Source organism: Callorhinchus milii, unplaced genomic scaffold (genome assembly GCF_018977255.1).
Source record: "Callorhinchus milii isolate IMCB2004 unplaced genomic scaffold, IMCB_Cmil_1.0 Scaffold4, whole genome shotgun sequence".
Lineage (NCBI taxonomy): Eukaryota > Metazoa > Chordata > Chondrichthyes > Chimaeriformes > Callorhinchidae > Callorhinchus > Callorhinchus milii.
In genome coordinates, this window is record NW_024704745.1 from 79,261,904 (window position 1) to 79,276,380 (window position 14,477).

At 45.6% G+C, this 14,477-nt stretch overlaps 2 protein-coding genes across 4 annotated transcripts; both read right to left on the reverse strand.

Annotated features, from left to right (window-relative positions):
* Nucleotides 1–950: 950 nt before the first annotated feature.
* Nucleotides 951–5,464, reverse strand: LOC103177099 (interleukin-5 receptor subunit alpha-like). 3 transcript variants are annotated; one of them, XR_006085016.1, is made up of 4 exons: nt 5,361–5,464; nt 5,058–5,194; nt 3,933–4,071; nt 951–1,248 (listed from the first exon to the last, which is right to left on the reverse strand). XR_006085016.1 is itself a non-coding variant. In XM_042334323.1 (3 exons), exons 1-3 carry the CDS (start codon nt 4,611–4,613, stop codon nt 1,184–1,186), a joined length of 297 nt encoding a protein of 98 aa, XP_042190257.1. In that variant the 5' UTR covers nt 4,614–4,622; the 3' UTR covers nt 951–1,183. The 3 variants fall into 3 exon arrangements, 1 of the variants encoding a protein (XP_042190257.1); XR_006085015.1 differs by lacking the exon at nt 5,361–5,464 and having other exon boundaries at nt 5,058–5,338; XM_042334323.1 differs by lacking the exons at nt 5,058–5,194; nt 5,361–5,464 and adding an exon at nt 4,521–4,622.
* A 334-nt stretch (nt 5,465–5,798) lies between these two features.
* On the reverse strand, nt 5,799–9,730 carry LOC103177101. Its single transcript, XM_042334435.1, has 5 exons — nt 9,573–9,730; nt 7,981–8,083; nt 7,087–7,216; nt 6,179–6,337; nt 5,799–5,901 (listed from the first exon to the last, which is right to left on the reverse strand). The coding sequence occupies exons 1-5, from the start codon at nt 9,672–9,674 to the stop codon at nt 5,799–5,801; spliced, it is 597 nt and encodes a 198-aa protein (XP_042190369.1). The 5' UTR covers nt 9,675–9,730.
* Between the last annotated feature and the right edge of the window lie 4,747 nt (nt 9,731–14,477).

Below are 14,477 nucleotides of genomic sequence, written 5' to 3' on the forward strand. Positions count from 1 at the left end.
TATATCAATGTAAGTTACTGTTAGATTTGTCAAGTTTGTTGATACACATATTGATGCTTTCTGCAGTGACGTCCACCTTCAACACCCTCTGTGTGAAGAAGTTCCTCCTGAACTTCGTGTGAGATCTGCAGCGTCATCTCATATTTATGATTGTTGTTTTGGACTCAGCAACAAGTGACAACAGTTCCATTTAGTTCAGATTCTGAGAAGTTGTGGATGCTTGTTATTTAGTGGTTAGTGGAACTGTAGCTCAGTGGTTAGAACGTTTGCCTCGCAAGCGAGAGACGTTGGTTTGATTACCAGCAGGCGGAATCCTTGGGCAAGTTTCCTTACTGCACACGGCTTATAATAATCCCTCAAGAAAAAAAATAAATTGATCACTCATTTTATGGGACTGTGCTGTACTCAATTGGCTGCCACATTTTGCACACAAATACATACAGTCAATCCACTTTACAGCATATTCTGTGAAGCGATTTGAGAACGTCTTGAAGACGTGATATGGCGCTGTATCAAAAGCAAGGATTATTATTGTGATTGAGTCAGAGACAAGCTTGTAGTGCTGCCCTCAGGCCACACCTTGAGTCCTGCACACAGATCTGGTCACTGTCAAGTAAAGCTCTTCACAGGATTGTTTAGTCTGGACACTGCAAAGAAACTCGCTTTTAATTTTTGAGTAGCACCGCAGGATCATTAACGTCCACCTCAACAGGCAGATTGGACCTCGGCTTAATGTCTCATCTGAAGGATGGCACTTCTGCCCTTGGGTAAGCAACAAGGATGATCCCCAGTGTTAGAGGAATGAGGTAGGAGCAATGATTAGCCAAGCTACAGTCTCGCAAAGAAAATGCCTCAAATGGGACCTTATAACGGTGTATAGGATTTTAAATAGGATTGAAAGAGTAAACCCAGAACTCTACTTTTAGGTACAACAGAACAAGAGCGCACAGTTTTAGGGTTGTAAAGGGAAAATTCAGGAATGTTCTACTTTTTAATTAAAGAGTGGAAGGGGTTACAGGAATGATGGTTGAGGCCAGGACACTGGGTCTCATTTAAGAAACAGCTCGATGCTGTGGTGGGAGGACAGGAGGATGGGTTAATCTGGTAGCATGATATTAGATGGGCCAAAGGGAAGTCTGCATTTGAACTTCTCTTCTGATCTTGATGTTGCTTTGATATGACGTCACTCTGAGTGAAAGGGAATTCTTTTTCTTCTCATCCGTCTCCTTCTTTCCACAGAGGAACTTCCTACAAGACAAAACAGGAAATGAAATAGCCAACCACCTCCGAGTCAAAACAAATAGCAGATACTGCCTTCTGGAATAGAAGAAATCACTTTCTCCGATGGGGCACTGCCACCTGGTGAATCATAGTTTTTGCCGGTATTAAATAAGGAACGCCGGAAATTTTACCCTGTTAAATTATATCATAATACTTACATTTGACAACACCTTTCACATTGAGAGGACATACCATAGCCCTTAACAGGACTTACTGTAAAGTGTAGTGACTGCTTTTTTTTTAAAAAAAGCAATGTCCCCCGCACAGCCATGAAATCACTGACCAAATTTTGATTTGTGGGATTGTCGGCCAGGACACTGGGAGAATCTCAATCCAAAGCATGGGTGTGTTTGTACGTTTGTTTATTTTTAATGCAATTTATTTGGTAAAATTGTACCAGATAATAATATTAATAATAATTGCATTTGGTATCGCACCTTATTACAGCATCAAGATTCCTCAAAGCTCTTCACAGGATTGTTTAGTCTGGACACTGCAAAGAAACTCGCTTTTAATTTTTGAGTAGCACCGCAGAATCATTAACGTCCATCTCAACAGGCAGATTGGACCTTGGCTTAATTTCTCATCTGAAGGATGGTACTTCTGCCAACACACAGCAACCCCCACCCTCCACCAAGGACTGCACTGGGATGTTAACCTTGACTATATATTCGTTCACGGTCTACACCTGGGAAATGAGGGGCAGAATCTGTCTATCTTCTTGTGTTTATACTGATAAAACAACAATGTCTGTCTCCGCTTCAAAAAGGATCTCAATAGCCAATGGACATAGATACATCATTTGTACCTCATCGGAAACATCTTGAAGCTTGGAGTTAGGTGGGCATGTTTGCTTTCGAGTATCTACTATGGTTCATGATTTATGAGCGTATTTCCGTTTCCTGTTCTCAGCTGCAGTTACACCTGGTGGCCATCCCGACTGACCATGTCCCTCCAGGGAGGCAGTCCACATTGCGTTCCAATAAATGAGAATTTCCATGTGGAGGTGGGATACTGGAAGTATCAGTCTGGTTTGGTTACTCTTTAGTACGGTGATGGGTTTCCACATTTTTCTGACACGTGGATGTACCTCCAGAAATTGGTCAGCAGGGTAGAAACCCGTCGCTGTGCTAAACAGTATTTGAACCAGACAGAGTTTCATCTACACAAGGAATTTGTAAATGTGTCTGTCTGGAGAGGTTTAGGTGTAGATTGGTGAGTGTAGAGGTTTTTTTGCTGTCTGTCTGTTGCAGGAGCTTACCCGTAGTATGGAAAGTACATGATTATCTCTGGGGCCTTTGTTCCAATATACCAGGTACAAGGCATGAATTATTATACACAATGTATGAATTGTTGGCAGCTGCTGTTTCTTGATCTTCTGCTTCGATTACAGTAAAACATAGTGTCAATTCATTCATCATCACTTGCACACAAAGCTTTGTTCTTAATGTCAGCCGGGTGGCTGACCCATGCAGATATCCATCACCATGCTTATGGGACGTTGCCTTGCTTAAGAGTATCCAAACCAAACTGAGACAAAGTTTTGGCATTGGTAGCCAATAATTTCAGTAACGGCAAGTGCAGTTGTGGCATTACAAGTTGTATAATTGTTATTCCGCTTCCTTCTAACTGACAGTTGTGTGAAGTACAGGGTGACCAAAAAGTCCCAATACCATAACAATGTTGCATGAATCTTAATTAAATGATGAGAGATAATATTAATAATCCTTGCATTTGATATCACACCTAATCACGTCTTTGCAACATCTCAAAGTGCTTCACAGAATTTTTTTAGATAATAGGGTAGTTATCATAACTTTTTGGTCACCCTCTATGAGACTACATGTATCTCCGTTTACAACTGAGACAATTAAATGGACTCTGAACATTGCTCTTCAACTCTTCATATATTTGTATTATCTTCCACTGCAAAAATACCTCAATAAACAACAACAACAACAAAATTACATTTGTATAGCGTCTTTCACGTCGGGAGGACGTCCCAAGGTGCTTGAGTTACGGGGGATCAGGGTGGGGGAGGGTGGAGAGCAGGGGTGGGGGTAGACGCAGGGAGATCAAAAGCATGGTCGAAAAGGAGGGTCTTGAGGTGGGTCTTGAAGATGGCAAGGGAGGGGGGGGCGGGACAGAGATACTGTGGGACAGAGTTCCGGAGGGTGGGTGTAGAGTGGCGGAAGGCCCACCCACCAATAAGTAAATTAGGGAAGGCAACAGCAACATTCAACAACAACATTCAAATGAAACATTTACCGATAATAAAGCAGGTTAAAAAGTACATGAAAATGGTTGTTCTGGAAAATGAAGAGTCTGTAAATTTCCATTTTGAAACCATCCCTTAATTTCAACAGCCAGTTGCATACTCCTATATTTGTTATGTGTTGGTCATATAAACCTGATTTATACTTAGCATTACATAAGTCATATTTGTTACAACTTATGCAAGTTGGACATTGCAATTGGGTATGCATTTCTTTACTAAGAAACGGGCAAAGAAATATTGCATGTTAGATCCCAGTGTGTGTATATTTAGTGCTTAGCAAAGAGATACCAGCCTGGCTCAGTTGGTAGGACTTTAAGCTCATATAGTGCTGACACTCCAGGTCTCCCAGTGCACAAGAGAAAAATTGTATTACCTTTTCCTACGTTGACACTTTCACTCCAGTCGCTCCATATTTGGCTATCTCCACAGTAAAATTCGCCAACACGAGACCTTACTTTTACTGTAAATGTGTTCAGTTTCTTTTCTAAGTTGTAATTGTTCCAGTCTGATGTCTAAGAGGAGAAATTAGCCATTATTTTTCTTGATTAACTGAGTGTCTGACCCATGCAGAAACCCATCACGTGCTTAACAGTGTCCAAACCAGACTGGGAGTTCCACACATGTATTCCAGAGCTTTCAAACTTGTGTTTGGAATAGAAGGTGTATCCTCTCTCCCTCTAGGGATGCATTCTGCTTTCCTACTCTATTTACTGCAGAGAGTATTAGTCACAGGCTGGTGAGAGCCAAGACTTCAGGTTTACAGAGTGTGATTTGGTGAACTGCTGAAGCGTAGCTAGTTAAAATTGCACAGCTCGCCATTGAGAACACAAGCTGGGAACACGTTACTGCTCCTTGTCCAGCTGGGACCACTCTAAGTCCTACCCACCGATGAGCCAGGCTGGGCTGGGCTGTCATCAGCAGTGCGCTACAGAAGGGTGACTCAATATGTTGCCAAGCTCACCATGTTTGACAAGTGTATCCTCACTTTCCCCTTCCAAGGAGGACAAGAAATTAGTTGCAGGTCAAACCAGTAGTAGGTGTTCATCAGCTTCATCCTTTGCTTTTGCGGAGGGTAATAATCAGTTAAAACATATAATTAAAATAATTTGGTCACTCAGTCCATGACTGTTTGTGGAACACTGCTCTGCATAATTGGCTGCCATGTTTCACCCACAAAATAATAATAACAATCCTTCATTTGATATAGCGCCTTATCGTGTCTTCACTACATCTCAAAGCACTTCACAGAATATACTGTAATGGGCAAAATACAGCAGCCAATTACACACAGCAGTGTCCCACTTATAGTCGTGGATTAAATGACCAAATTATTATTCTTTGAATAAATATAAAATATGCAGTTAATGCACTTACAGTATATTGTGTGAAGCATTTTGAGACATCTCGAAGATGTGATAAGGCGCTATAACAAATGCAAGGATTATTATTGTTTTACCCCATTAACAGTCACCAAGCTCACACGCATACACACATTTACCTCTGTAAACCATCCATTGCTGGTTGTGAAGTTTAGTTGATAAGTGAAACATTCTTCGAAAATTTTAAAAGGAATGTTTTCCCAAGTGATCGCATTGTTCTTCAACACTGTTACGTTGATTGGAGGCCTCAACTTATCTGTAATCATTGAGAGATGGTTTAACATTCACATTCCTTTCCAGTGTCATCAGGGCAAGCAGAAACAGCTCGAGTGCAACATCCTTAACCAGTTCATCACAGACACAGGGCTGTGCTCCCCTGTGCTGATGTGCATTTTAATGAAGGAGAGAATCCCTGAACTCACTGTCCAGCTGCTTTTTACTTGTTCAGCTGGTGCGCGACATGCACGGAAACCCAATGCCATGGTTTCCTCTTCGAATGTGCCTACGGTCACCTTCCCCCTCTCCCTGGCACAGCATCGGGCTCTGCCACTGTTAAGCCCTCCGAGATGCCGTCTGGAGTGAAGGCCGCTATATAAATGCAAATTGCTGTTTAAGAGTCTCCAATCCAGACTGAGATTTCCACATATACATCCCACGCACACACTGAAGTTTTCCCATGTCGGGATTGCAATGCGCACTCTCTCTCCCTGGAGGGAAACATCCTGTTTATCTAATTCTGGAGAGTATTAGGCACAGGGTTGCGAGAGCCAAGGATTGGGGACACTGGAGTGTGTGTTGGGATAAGTGCTGGAGTTTAAAGAGCCAAAACCGCACCAGCTTGTCATTGAGAGCACTGCCTGTCAAGCTTCCCACTGATTGTTCAGCTCGGACCACACTACCCGCAGGGGCTTTAATTTGCAGGGTTCCAAGTAGCCGAATGATTTGCCCTCCAAGTCCTGCCAACTGACCAATGTCACAAGCATGAAGTGAATGAGCAAACGTATCTGGAGGATTATAGCACCAACATCAACAATAATAACTTGCCAGGACAGCAGGGAGACACTGGTACAAAATTGGACATTCACTGTTAAAACACACAGTCACTACACTTAACGGTGAATGCTTCGAAGCACTGTGAAATGTACTTCCAATGTGAAAAATCCTTTACTAAATACAAGTGGATGATGAGGTGCACAAGGAAAGAGCAGTCGCTGTAAACAATGACTCACAGAAATCCAACAGCGGTTCAATGTCTGTTTCAAACACAATGTTTTTCGATGCGTTGATGCGGAGATATAATATGTTATAATAACTCGTCACTCCTTGAAGATAGCAGGAGGCATGTCCCCGGTCACCCGAACGCTGGGACTTGCACTTTGCAAAACGCTTTTTGTGATTTCTTGAAAAAAAACATGGAAGAAGTGAATGGTAGCTCCAGATCCCGGCACCCCAGTCCTTACCTGTCTGCAAAGATCATCATGACTTAATCAAGACTTCTCTATATCTCTTATTATTATGATATGCATGTAAATTTCTTCATAAGCGACATGGACATGTAAAACTTGTCTGGGCAAGAAGTGAAGGGTGGATCTTGCTAGAAAAGAGAGCACTCTAATTTCTGAAGAAAATTAGGTGTCTGTGGCCCAGGTTCCACAATGCTTAGAAATTTGAGTAACATCCCAAAGGGATTCACAGGATATTCTGTAAAGAGCAGCGACTGTGAGTTTACGCACAGCAATGTCCCACACACAGCCATGAAGTGTATGACAGATTGTATTTGGGAGATATTGGTCAGGACCCCAAGTGGGAAACTAACATTTCTTTTCGAGTAGTGCCACAGGATATTTAATGTCCACCTGATCAGGCACGGACGGGACCTCGGTTTAAACATCTCATCTGAAGGACGGCACCTCCCACAACGCAGAGAGTCATTCTACGTGACTTCAAAATCCCGACGCGGGAGCTTCAACCCACAACATTCTGACTTGGAGATGGGAGTGCGTGAGAGACAGTGAGTGAGAAAGAAGGAGCGAATCTTTCAGCAATCCACAGCAATCAGTCAGATGGAACGATGGATAGAAATAGGAATAAAAAGGCAGAGAGAAACATTAACAGACAGCAGTTCAGTCTGAAGCAGTTCACCCTTACTTGTAATATAACACAAACTGCTGTTTCTGTGGTGCGCTCTCACTAATATCCCATGTGCAGTTCATGTAGATTTCATCATAAAATATACAGGAAACGTTTTGAATCCAGGACTTGTTTGGAATCCGGGCACCTGCATCAGTAAAAAAAACACACAGGGAAGTTGTGACAAAGCGTCACAAACAACAATGGAGAACAGCAACAACAGCAACAACAACAACAAAATTACATTTATGGAGCGCCTTTCACGTGGGGAGGACATCCCAAATTGCTGAATAGTCAGTTGTCGGGGCCCGAGCATGGGGGAGGTTTGGGGTAGGGGTGAGGGAAGGCAGAGAGGTGGGAGGGAGACCAAAGGCAAGATTGAAGAGTAGGATTTTGAGACAGCAGTGCAGGGGAAACGGAGGGAGGAGTGGGAGGGAGGAGGGGAAGGAGGATGTGCAAGGAGGAGGGTGAAAGTGAAGTAAGGGGAAAGGATGAGAGGGGAGGGGAAGGGGAGAGGAAAAGGGGAAAAGTGTGCGGGGGTTGGTAGGAAGGGAGATGGGGGCAAGGGATCAGAGGGTCGGAGAGAACCCAGAAATGTCTGACCAAGCACAACGTGAATCACAGAGGCTAAATCTGAATCGAGCGGCAGACAACCACTCTTTCCCGCGATGCAGGAGCGACAATGCCGAAGCAGTGATTGTGGCTCCAGCCCAATAAACACTGTTAAACCCCACGGCTGATCTCAGTGATAGGCACTGACACTAATGCCGGTCACTCGACATTCCACACAAGCTGGTTTTACCGCACTTTGTCTCAGGGCTGCTCTGAGGTGAGCAGTGTGCTGGGAGAGGGGAGGGGGGCACACTTACCCATTTCTGGTGGTAATGCGATGGATTTGGTGACTGCACTCACCGTCCCGAGCCAGACCGAAGCGGCCAGAAGAAGGCACGTGCCACACTGCATGTCGGCAGCTCAGTGAGCGACAGAGTAAAATAACTCCGATCCAAGCCGTAATCTGCGAGGAATGAACACGTAACGGGGTATTACTGGGAATAATAATCCTTGCATTCGATACAGCGAGATTCACACCAGGAGGATTTCTTTAAAGGTTTCATAGCAGTAAAGTGTAGTGACTGTGTATTTTGTAGGCGAAGGAGGGCATCAATAACAATGCAACGAACCCTCAGCACTGTATTGGAGCCTCATCATAGATTATGTGAGTTCCAAGTGCAAACTTGGGGCTTGAACACTTCTGACTCAGAGGAGAGACTGAGCCAAACTGACATCTGAGCAACCTTCCTGGGGCTCTCTCTTAATAATAATAATAATAATAATAATCCTTGCATTTGATATAGCGCGTTTCACGTCGGGAGGACATACCAAAGCGCTTCACAGAATATACTGTAAAGTGAATTGACTGTATATTTGTGGGCGAACGCGGCAGCCAATTGCGCACAGCAATGTCCCACAAACAGTCGTAGATTGAAAATGACCAATTTATTATTGTTTTGTTTTGGAGGGATTATTATTAGGCTCTGTGTGGAGTAAGGAAACTTGCCCAAGGTTTGGCCCTCTGCCTGGAATTGAACTCAGGTTTCTCACTTGCAAAGCGAGTGCTCTAACCACTGAGCTACAGGACTCCACAAGAGCTACAGGACTCTTGGGTGGGTTGATGTGTCTGACTGGATACTGACTATTATCCAGGCTGGACTAGTTTGCGAATGATTAAGTCCAAACATGTTTTTTAAATTCATAGCTTCTCTCTGCCCACGGCTGTCTCCTACTAATTGGGCCAAACTGATGCTCTGTCAGAAATGATCACTGAATCACTCAAACTCCCTAAAGTGAACTGAGTTGCGACGTGACTCCCTCAGTTTAACGTCTCATCTGAGGAATAGCGTCTTGGACAGTATAATGCTATACTAATACAAGGGAATAACAATAATCCTTGCTTTTGATATAGTGGCTTATCATACCATTTATTTTAGTAATAATGACCAATTATTATCATAATTTCTTTAAGACTTAAGAGACACTGTAATGGTATTATGACTTTTTGGTCATCTGTACAATACAATTGACACATACACCGCACCTTTCACGTTGGGCCGACATCCCAAAGCACTTGACAATTATGGCTGGTCACCAGAGATGAGGGTGTGAGATGAGTGGGGGGGGAAGATGACTGAAAGTGCAGTCAGAGGGATCTGGGAATGGGAGTTACAAAATAATAATAATAATCATCACTCAATCTTACAATTCTCTCAAATCCAACAGGACAGATCACTTTGGAGCCTCTTTATCCTTTTGTATAAAATCCCATATCCAGGTTATAATAAACCATCTGCTAAACTACAGCGTGAAGTTACCAGAAACAAAACAGCCACAGAACAGACCACAGACACATCACGTTAAACGCTGCCCACACTGACTGCAGAGAGAGAGCGAGTGCTTTTACACAGACAAACAGACAGACAGACAGTGTGAGATCGCCCCTTACTCACTGACTTGCTATCCTCCTGCACAAACACTCTTGTCAACCGCTCTGTCCCTCCGCTGATGCTTTGTGAGTCTGTACCGTGGAGGCAGGGCTGTGTTACTAACATAACGGAGTGGGCGACACTTCTCCTTTAACCAGTAAACCAGTAAAATGGGGCCATTGAGTCACACATTCCCTTTCCTGCCTCCAGCTCTGAGTCTCATTCACCTCCCATCCCGAAACACATGGTACTGTTGGCTGGGAATTCACTCCCCTGGGGTTCTCTTCACCCTCCCACCCCTCCCCTACCCCCACCAAGCATATGTGCGGAACCATCCATTATTCCACTCAGTTCTCCTACAGTTCTATCTGCCTCCCACTTCTTGTCCCACAGCTCTCCCACTGCTCCAGCCTGGGAATCCTCTGTCACGCTCACCTGTCCAGCAGCAACAACAACAATAACAAGAGCAACAACAATACAATTACATGTGTAAAGCAACTTTCACGTCTGGAGGACGTCCCAAGGCGCTGGGGTTCAGGATTGGGGAGGGTGGAGGCAGAGGGGAAGCAGGGTGATTGAAAGCATGGTCGAAGAGGAGGGTCTTGAGATGGGTCTTGAAGGAGGCAAGGAAGGAGGCGAGGCAGAGGAACTGCGGGATGGAGTTTCAGAAGGTGGGGGCAGAGTGGCAGAAGGTCCGCCCACTAATGGTGGGGTGAGCGAGGCAGGGGACGTGAAGCAGGCTGGAACCCACTGGGCGGAGGGAGCAGGCAGGATGGTAGGGGTTTTAGAGGTTGCAGAGGTAAGGGGTAGCAAGACCATGGAGTGCTTTGAAGGTGAGGACCAGGATCTTGAACTGTATCCTCTGAGTGATGGGAAGCCAGTGGAATCACATTAACTGCCCCATCACCCATTTCCGCCACAAGACCCACCAGTCACACACCCTGAGGGCAAACCTCTCCTCCCCATCCACATTCCCACCCTGTCTGTCAATCCTAACTCCCTACCCAGGTGGTGTGACCTTCATCTCCAGGTATTCATTTGGCCTATTCCCTTACTCCTCCAGATCCTTCCCCTCTAGGCTGATTGGGATGTTACCAACAGTGCCCTGGAGTACTGGCAACTCACCTGGCTCAGGAACTGGAAAACATAGGTTGTCACTGAAGGTTTGTTTGAGTCTGACATTACATTACGTGTCACCTTGCAGCAATTTCAGCTCCAAGAAGACTCCATGCCTATATGTCCAAGCCTTACCGAGGACAGAGACCGAGCTGGTTAACTATGAAGAGGGACTTTGACGATTGGAGACTCTGTGTTCAACCATGGAACGAACCCTAACCTTTCACCCCACCACCCACTGTGTCTGGGGCAGCAAACAAGCAAAGACACTGACGGGAGGGGAGGGCGGGTGAGGAATCTTTTGAAGATGATATCAATTCTCTGTCACTTATTTGGGTGACTGTGGTGATGGGTTCCCTCTGTTTAATAAGAACCAAGGACCAAAAACAATAAGGACCAATTAACTAGGACCAAAGAAAGTGGATCAGGAGGTAGAAAAACACGAAGCAGGGAGAACTGAGTAGTGGGTTTTTGGTAGGATTGTTCGATTTGTAACTTGTGAGCTGAAATAAAAGATTTTTGGGATGAGGAAAACATATAGACACCACCTATCCAGCAGCAACAACAACAACAAGAACAACAACAACACAATTACATCTGTAAAACGTGTTTCACGTCGGGAGGACATTCCAAAGTGCTGGGAGTGGGTGTTTCAGACCCGAGCTGGGGGTCAGAATTGGGGAGGGTGGAGCGCAGGGGGGGAAGCAGGGTGATCGAAAGTACGGTCAAAGAGGAGGGTCTTGAGATCGGTCTTGAAGGAGGCGAGGGAGGAGGCGAGGTGGTGGGACTGCGAGATGGAGTTCCAGAGGGTGGGGGCACATTGCAGAAGAACCACCTTCCAATGGTGGGGCGGGCGAGGCAGGGGACGTAACTCAGGCCGCAGCCTGCCGAGCTGAGGGAGTTGGCAGGATGGTATGGGGTTATGAAGTCACAGAGATACGAGGGAGCAAGGCCGTGGAGGGCTTTGAAGGTGACGATCTGGATGTTGAACTGTATCCTCTGAGTGATGGGAAGTCTTTGGAATCACACTACCTGCCCCATCACCCATTTCCACTACAAGCCAGTCACACATCCCGGGGACAAACCTCTCCTCCCCATCCACATTCCTGTCAATCCTATCCCCATTCCCAGGTGGTGAAGCTCTCATTACCAGGTACTCACTTGGCCTAATCCCTTACTCCTCCAGATCCTTCCCCTCTAGGCTGGCTGGTATGTCACCAACAGTGCCCTGGAGTATTGGCAACTCACTTGGCTCAGAAACTGGAAAACATAGATTGCCACAGAAGGTTCGCTCGATTCTGACATTACATTTCCAAACGTGTCAGCTTGCAGCAATTTCAGTTCCAAGAAGACCCAGCTTACCTCTGTGTCTATATGTCCAAGCCTTACTGAGGACAGAGACCGAGATGATTAACTATAAAGAGTACCTTTGATTATTGGAGACTTGGTGCCTTGTCTCCATCAGTTCAACCATGGAGATAACCTGTGTACACCTAACTTTTCACCCCACCACCCACTGTATCAGGGGCAGCAAACAAGCATTGACACTGACAGGGGTGAGGAATCTTTTCAAGGTGGTATCAGCTCTCTATATTGGAAGATGGAACCATACAACCTGACACGCCATTGTAGTGCTGAGGGTGTACAGCATTGTTGATGAGTCATTAAAAGAAGGACCTGTGTGTCTGCCTGTCCAGGTGGTTGTTGAAGCTCCCGTGGCACTATTTGAGAAGAGCCAAGAGTTTTTCCAGTGTACTGGCCAACAACCCCCAAATAAAAATTTGGAATTCACTTTATAGCTATTTGTGGGACACTGTTATGTGCAAATTTGCTCCAACTTTTGTCTCTAAAGCAGACATTTACTACACTTTACAGTGTTCCTATGAATCTTCGGGACATTCTCTCAATATGAAATGTAAAGGATTATTAGGGATGCCTTTATGCCAAGAGCTCAATAAGTTATGCACATGGCTGAAAAATAGCAAAAGAAATTTAATACTGACCAAAGCAAGATCCAACATATACAACAAAAACAACAAAATTACATTTGTAAATTGCCTTTCACATCAGGAGGACATCCCAAGGTGCTGAACAGTCGGGGATCAGGACCATAGGGGGGGCAGGTTGGGATGAGGGAGGGCAGAGAGCTAGAAAGGTGGCTGAAGGCATGGTTGAAAAGAAGGTTATTCAGTTATGCCTTGAAGGAGACAAGGGAGGAAGCAAGGAGAAAGGATTGTGCGATGGAGTTCCAAAGTGTGGAGGCAGAGAGGCTGAAAGCCCTTCCGCTGATGGATATCTCCGCCCTTCTATCTTCCTCTGTTTTGAATGCCTCCTCATTCCAGGCAATTTCAACCTTCACTCTTCACTCCTCCTGCTCTACCTCTGCTGACTTTTCCTCCTTTATCTCCTCCCTCAATCTCCACATCCACTCCACCACCCACGTCTGCAGTCATCTTCTCGACCTAGTGATCAGTCGGGGCCTCACCATCTCGGACCTCACCATCATTGACAAATTGATCTCAGACCATCACATAATTTCCCTTAACTCCTCAATCCCTCTCCCCACCTCCGCCCCTGGAAAAAAATCTCCCTCCCTCTCGGCTGCCTTGGAGTCATCTGAACTCCTTTCCTCTGGACTTCCTCAAGCAAGGACCTATCCTCCTCGGTAACGCTTCTACACAGCTCCCTCTCTTCCACTCTCGATTCCCTTGCTGCACTCTCTTCCCGAACCGTCTCCTATTCATGTAAGTCACCTTGGTACACCAGCCACCTACGCTCCCTTAAAGCACAGGTGTGTCCCACTGGATGCACCTGGCTTAAATCAAACTTAATGGTCCATCAGCAGATCTGGCTGGGCCATATCAAATCCTACCGCTCTGCCCTCACCACCACTATTTCATCGTTCTACTCCAAGACAAGCTTGGAAGCTAAGAACAACCCTAGGCTCCACTTCTCCATCACAAACTGGCTCCTGCACCCACCCTCTTACACCTCATCAATCCTCACCTCCAATGCCAACTGCGAGGCGATGCTGGACTTCCTCGAACACAAAGTCGAGGAAATCTGCTCAACTGCCTCTGCCATTCCATCTGCTACCCAATCCCCATCTCCCCCTCCCACCATGGCTTCTACTCATTCCTCCTTCCACATCTTCGAACCTGTCTCCCCATCCTCTCTTATCACAACTATAACCGACCACATGCTCCCTCGACCCAATCCGTATGCCACTCCTTACCTCCCAGCTATACCTCTTGCCCCTCTACTCACTGACATCTTAAACCTCTTCCTGTCTTCTGGTATGTTCCCACCCCATTAAAAACTGCCATCATCACTCCTATCCTTAAAAAACTCTCCTTGGACCCATCTCTACTCCCAAACTACCAACCCATCTCCAACCTCCCTTTCCTCTCCATAGTCCTGGAATGAGTTGATGCTTCTCAACTTCATTCCTTCCTCTCCCACCACTCCCTTCACAAACCTCTCCAATTGGGTTTCTGTGCCGCCCACAACACAGAAACAGCGTTGTTCAAAGCAAGAAATGACATTCTGTCCATCTGTGACCAGGGCTCCCTCTGCCTCTTATCCTCCTTGACCTCTCTGCTGCCTTCGACACTGTCAACCACTCTATCCTCATCCACCGCCTCTCCTCTCGCCTCAACCTTTATGGCTCCATCTGTGACTAGTTCAGATCATACTTCTCACATCACCTCCACTTCATCTCCACAAACGGTTTCTCCTCTACCCCATGCACCATCTTGTGCGGGTTCCTCAGGGCTCTGTCCTTGGTTCCCTCCTCTTCAATATCTACATGCT

What these genes read in the sequence shown, in the direction of transcription:
- LOC103177099 (XM_042334323.1), bottom strand. Translation starts at nt 4,613, where the DNA reads ATGAAGCTGATGAACACCTACTACTGGTTTGACCTGCAACTAATTTCT. An exon ending in GGATACACTTGTCAAACATG is followed by an intron (nt 4,072 to 4,520) that starts GTGAGCTTGGCA and finishes TTCTCCTCTTAG; the next exon opens with ACATCAGACTGGAACAATTA. An exon ending in AAGTGTCAACGTAGGAAAAG is followed by an intron (nt 1,249 to 3,932) that starts GTAATACAATTT and finishes TTTGTCTTGTAG; the next exon opens with GAAGTTCCTCTGTGGAAAGA.
- LOC103177101 (XM_042334435.1), bottom strand. Translation starts at nt 9,674, where the DNA reads ATGTTAGTAACACAGCCCTGCCTCCACGGTACAGACTCACAAAGCATC. An exon ending in CTTCGGTCTGGCTCGGGACG is followed by an intron (nt 7,217 to 7,980) that starts GTGAGTGCAGTC and finishes TTACTGATGCAG; the next exon opens with GTGCCCGGATTCCAAACAAG. An exon ending in GAAACAGACATTGAACCGCT is followed by an intron (nt 5,902 to 6,178) that starts GTTGGATTTCTG and finishes GACATTGGTCAG; the next exon opens with TTGGCAGGACTTGGAGGGCA.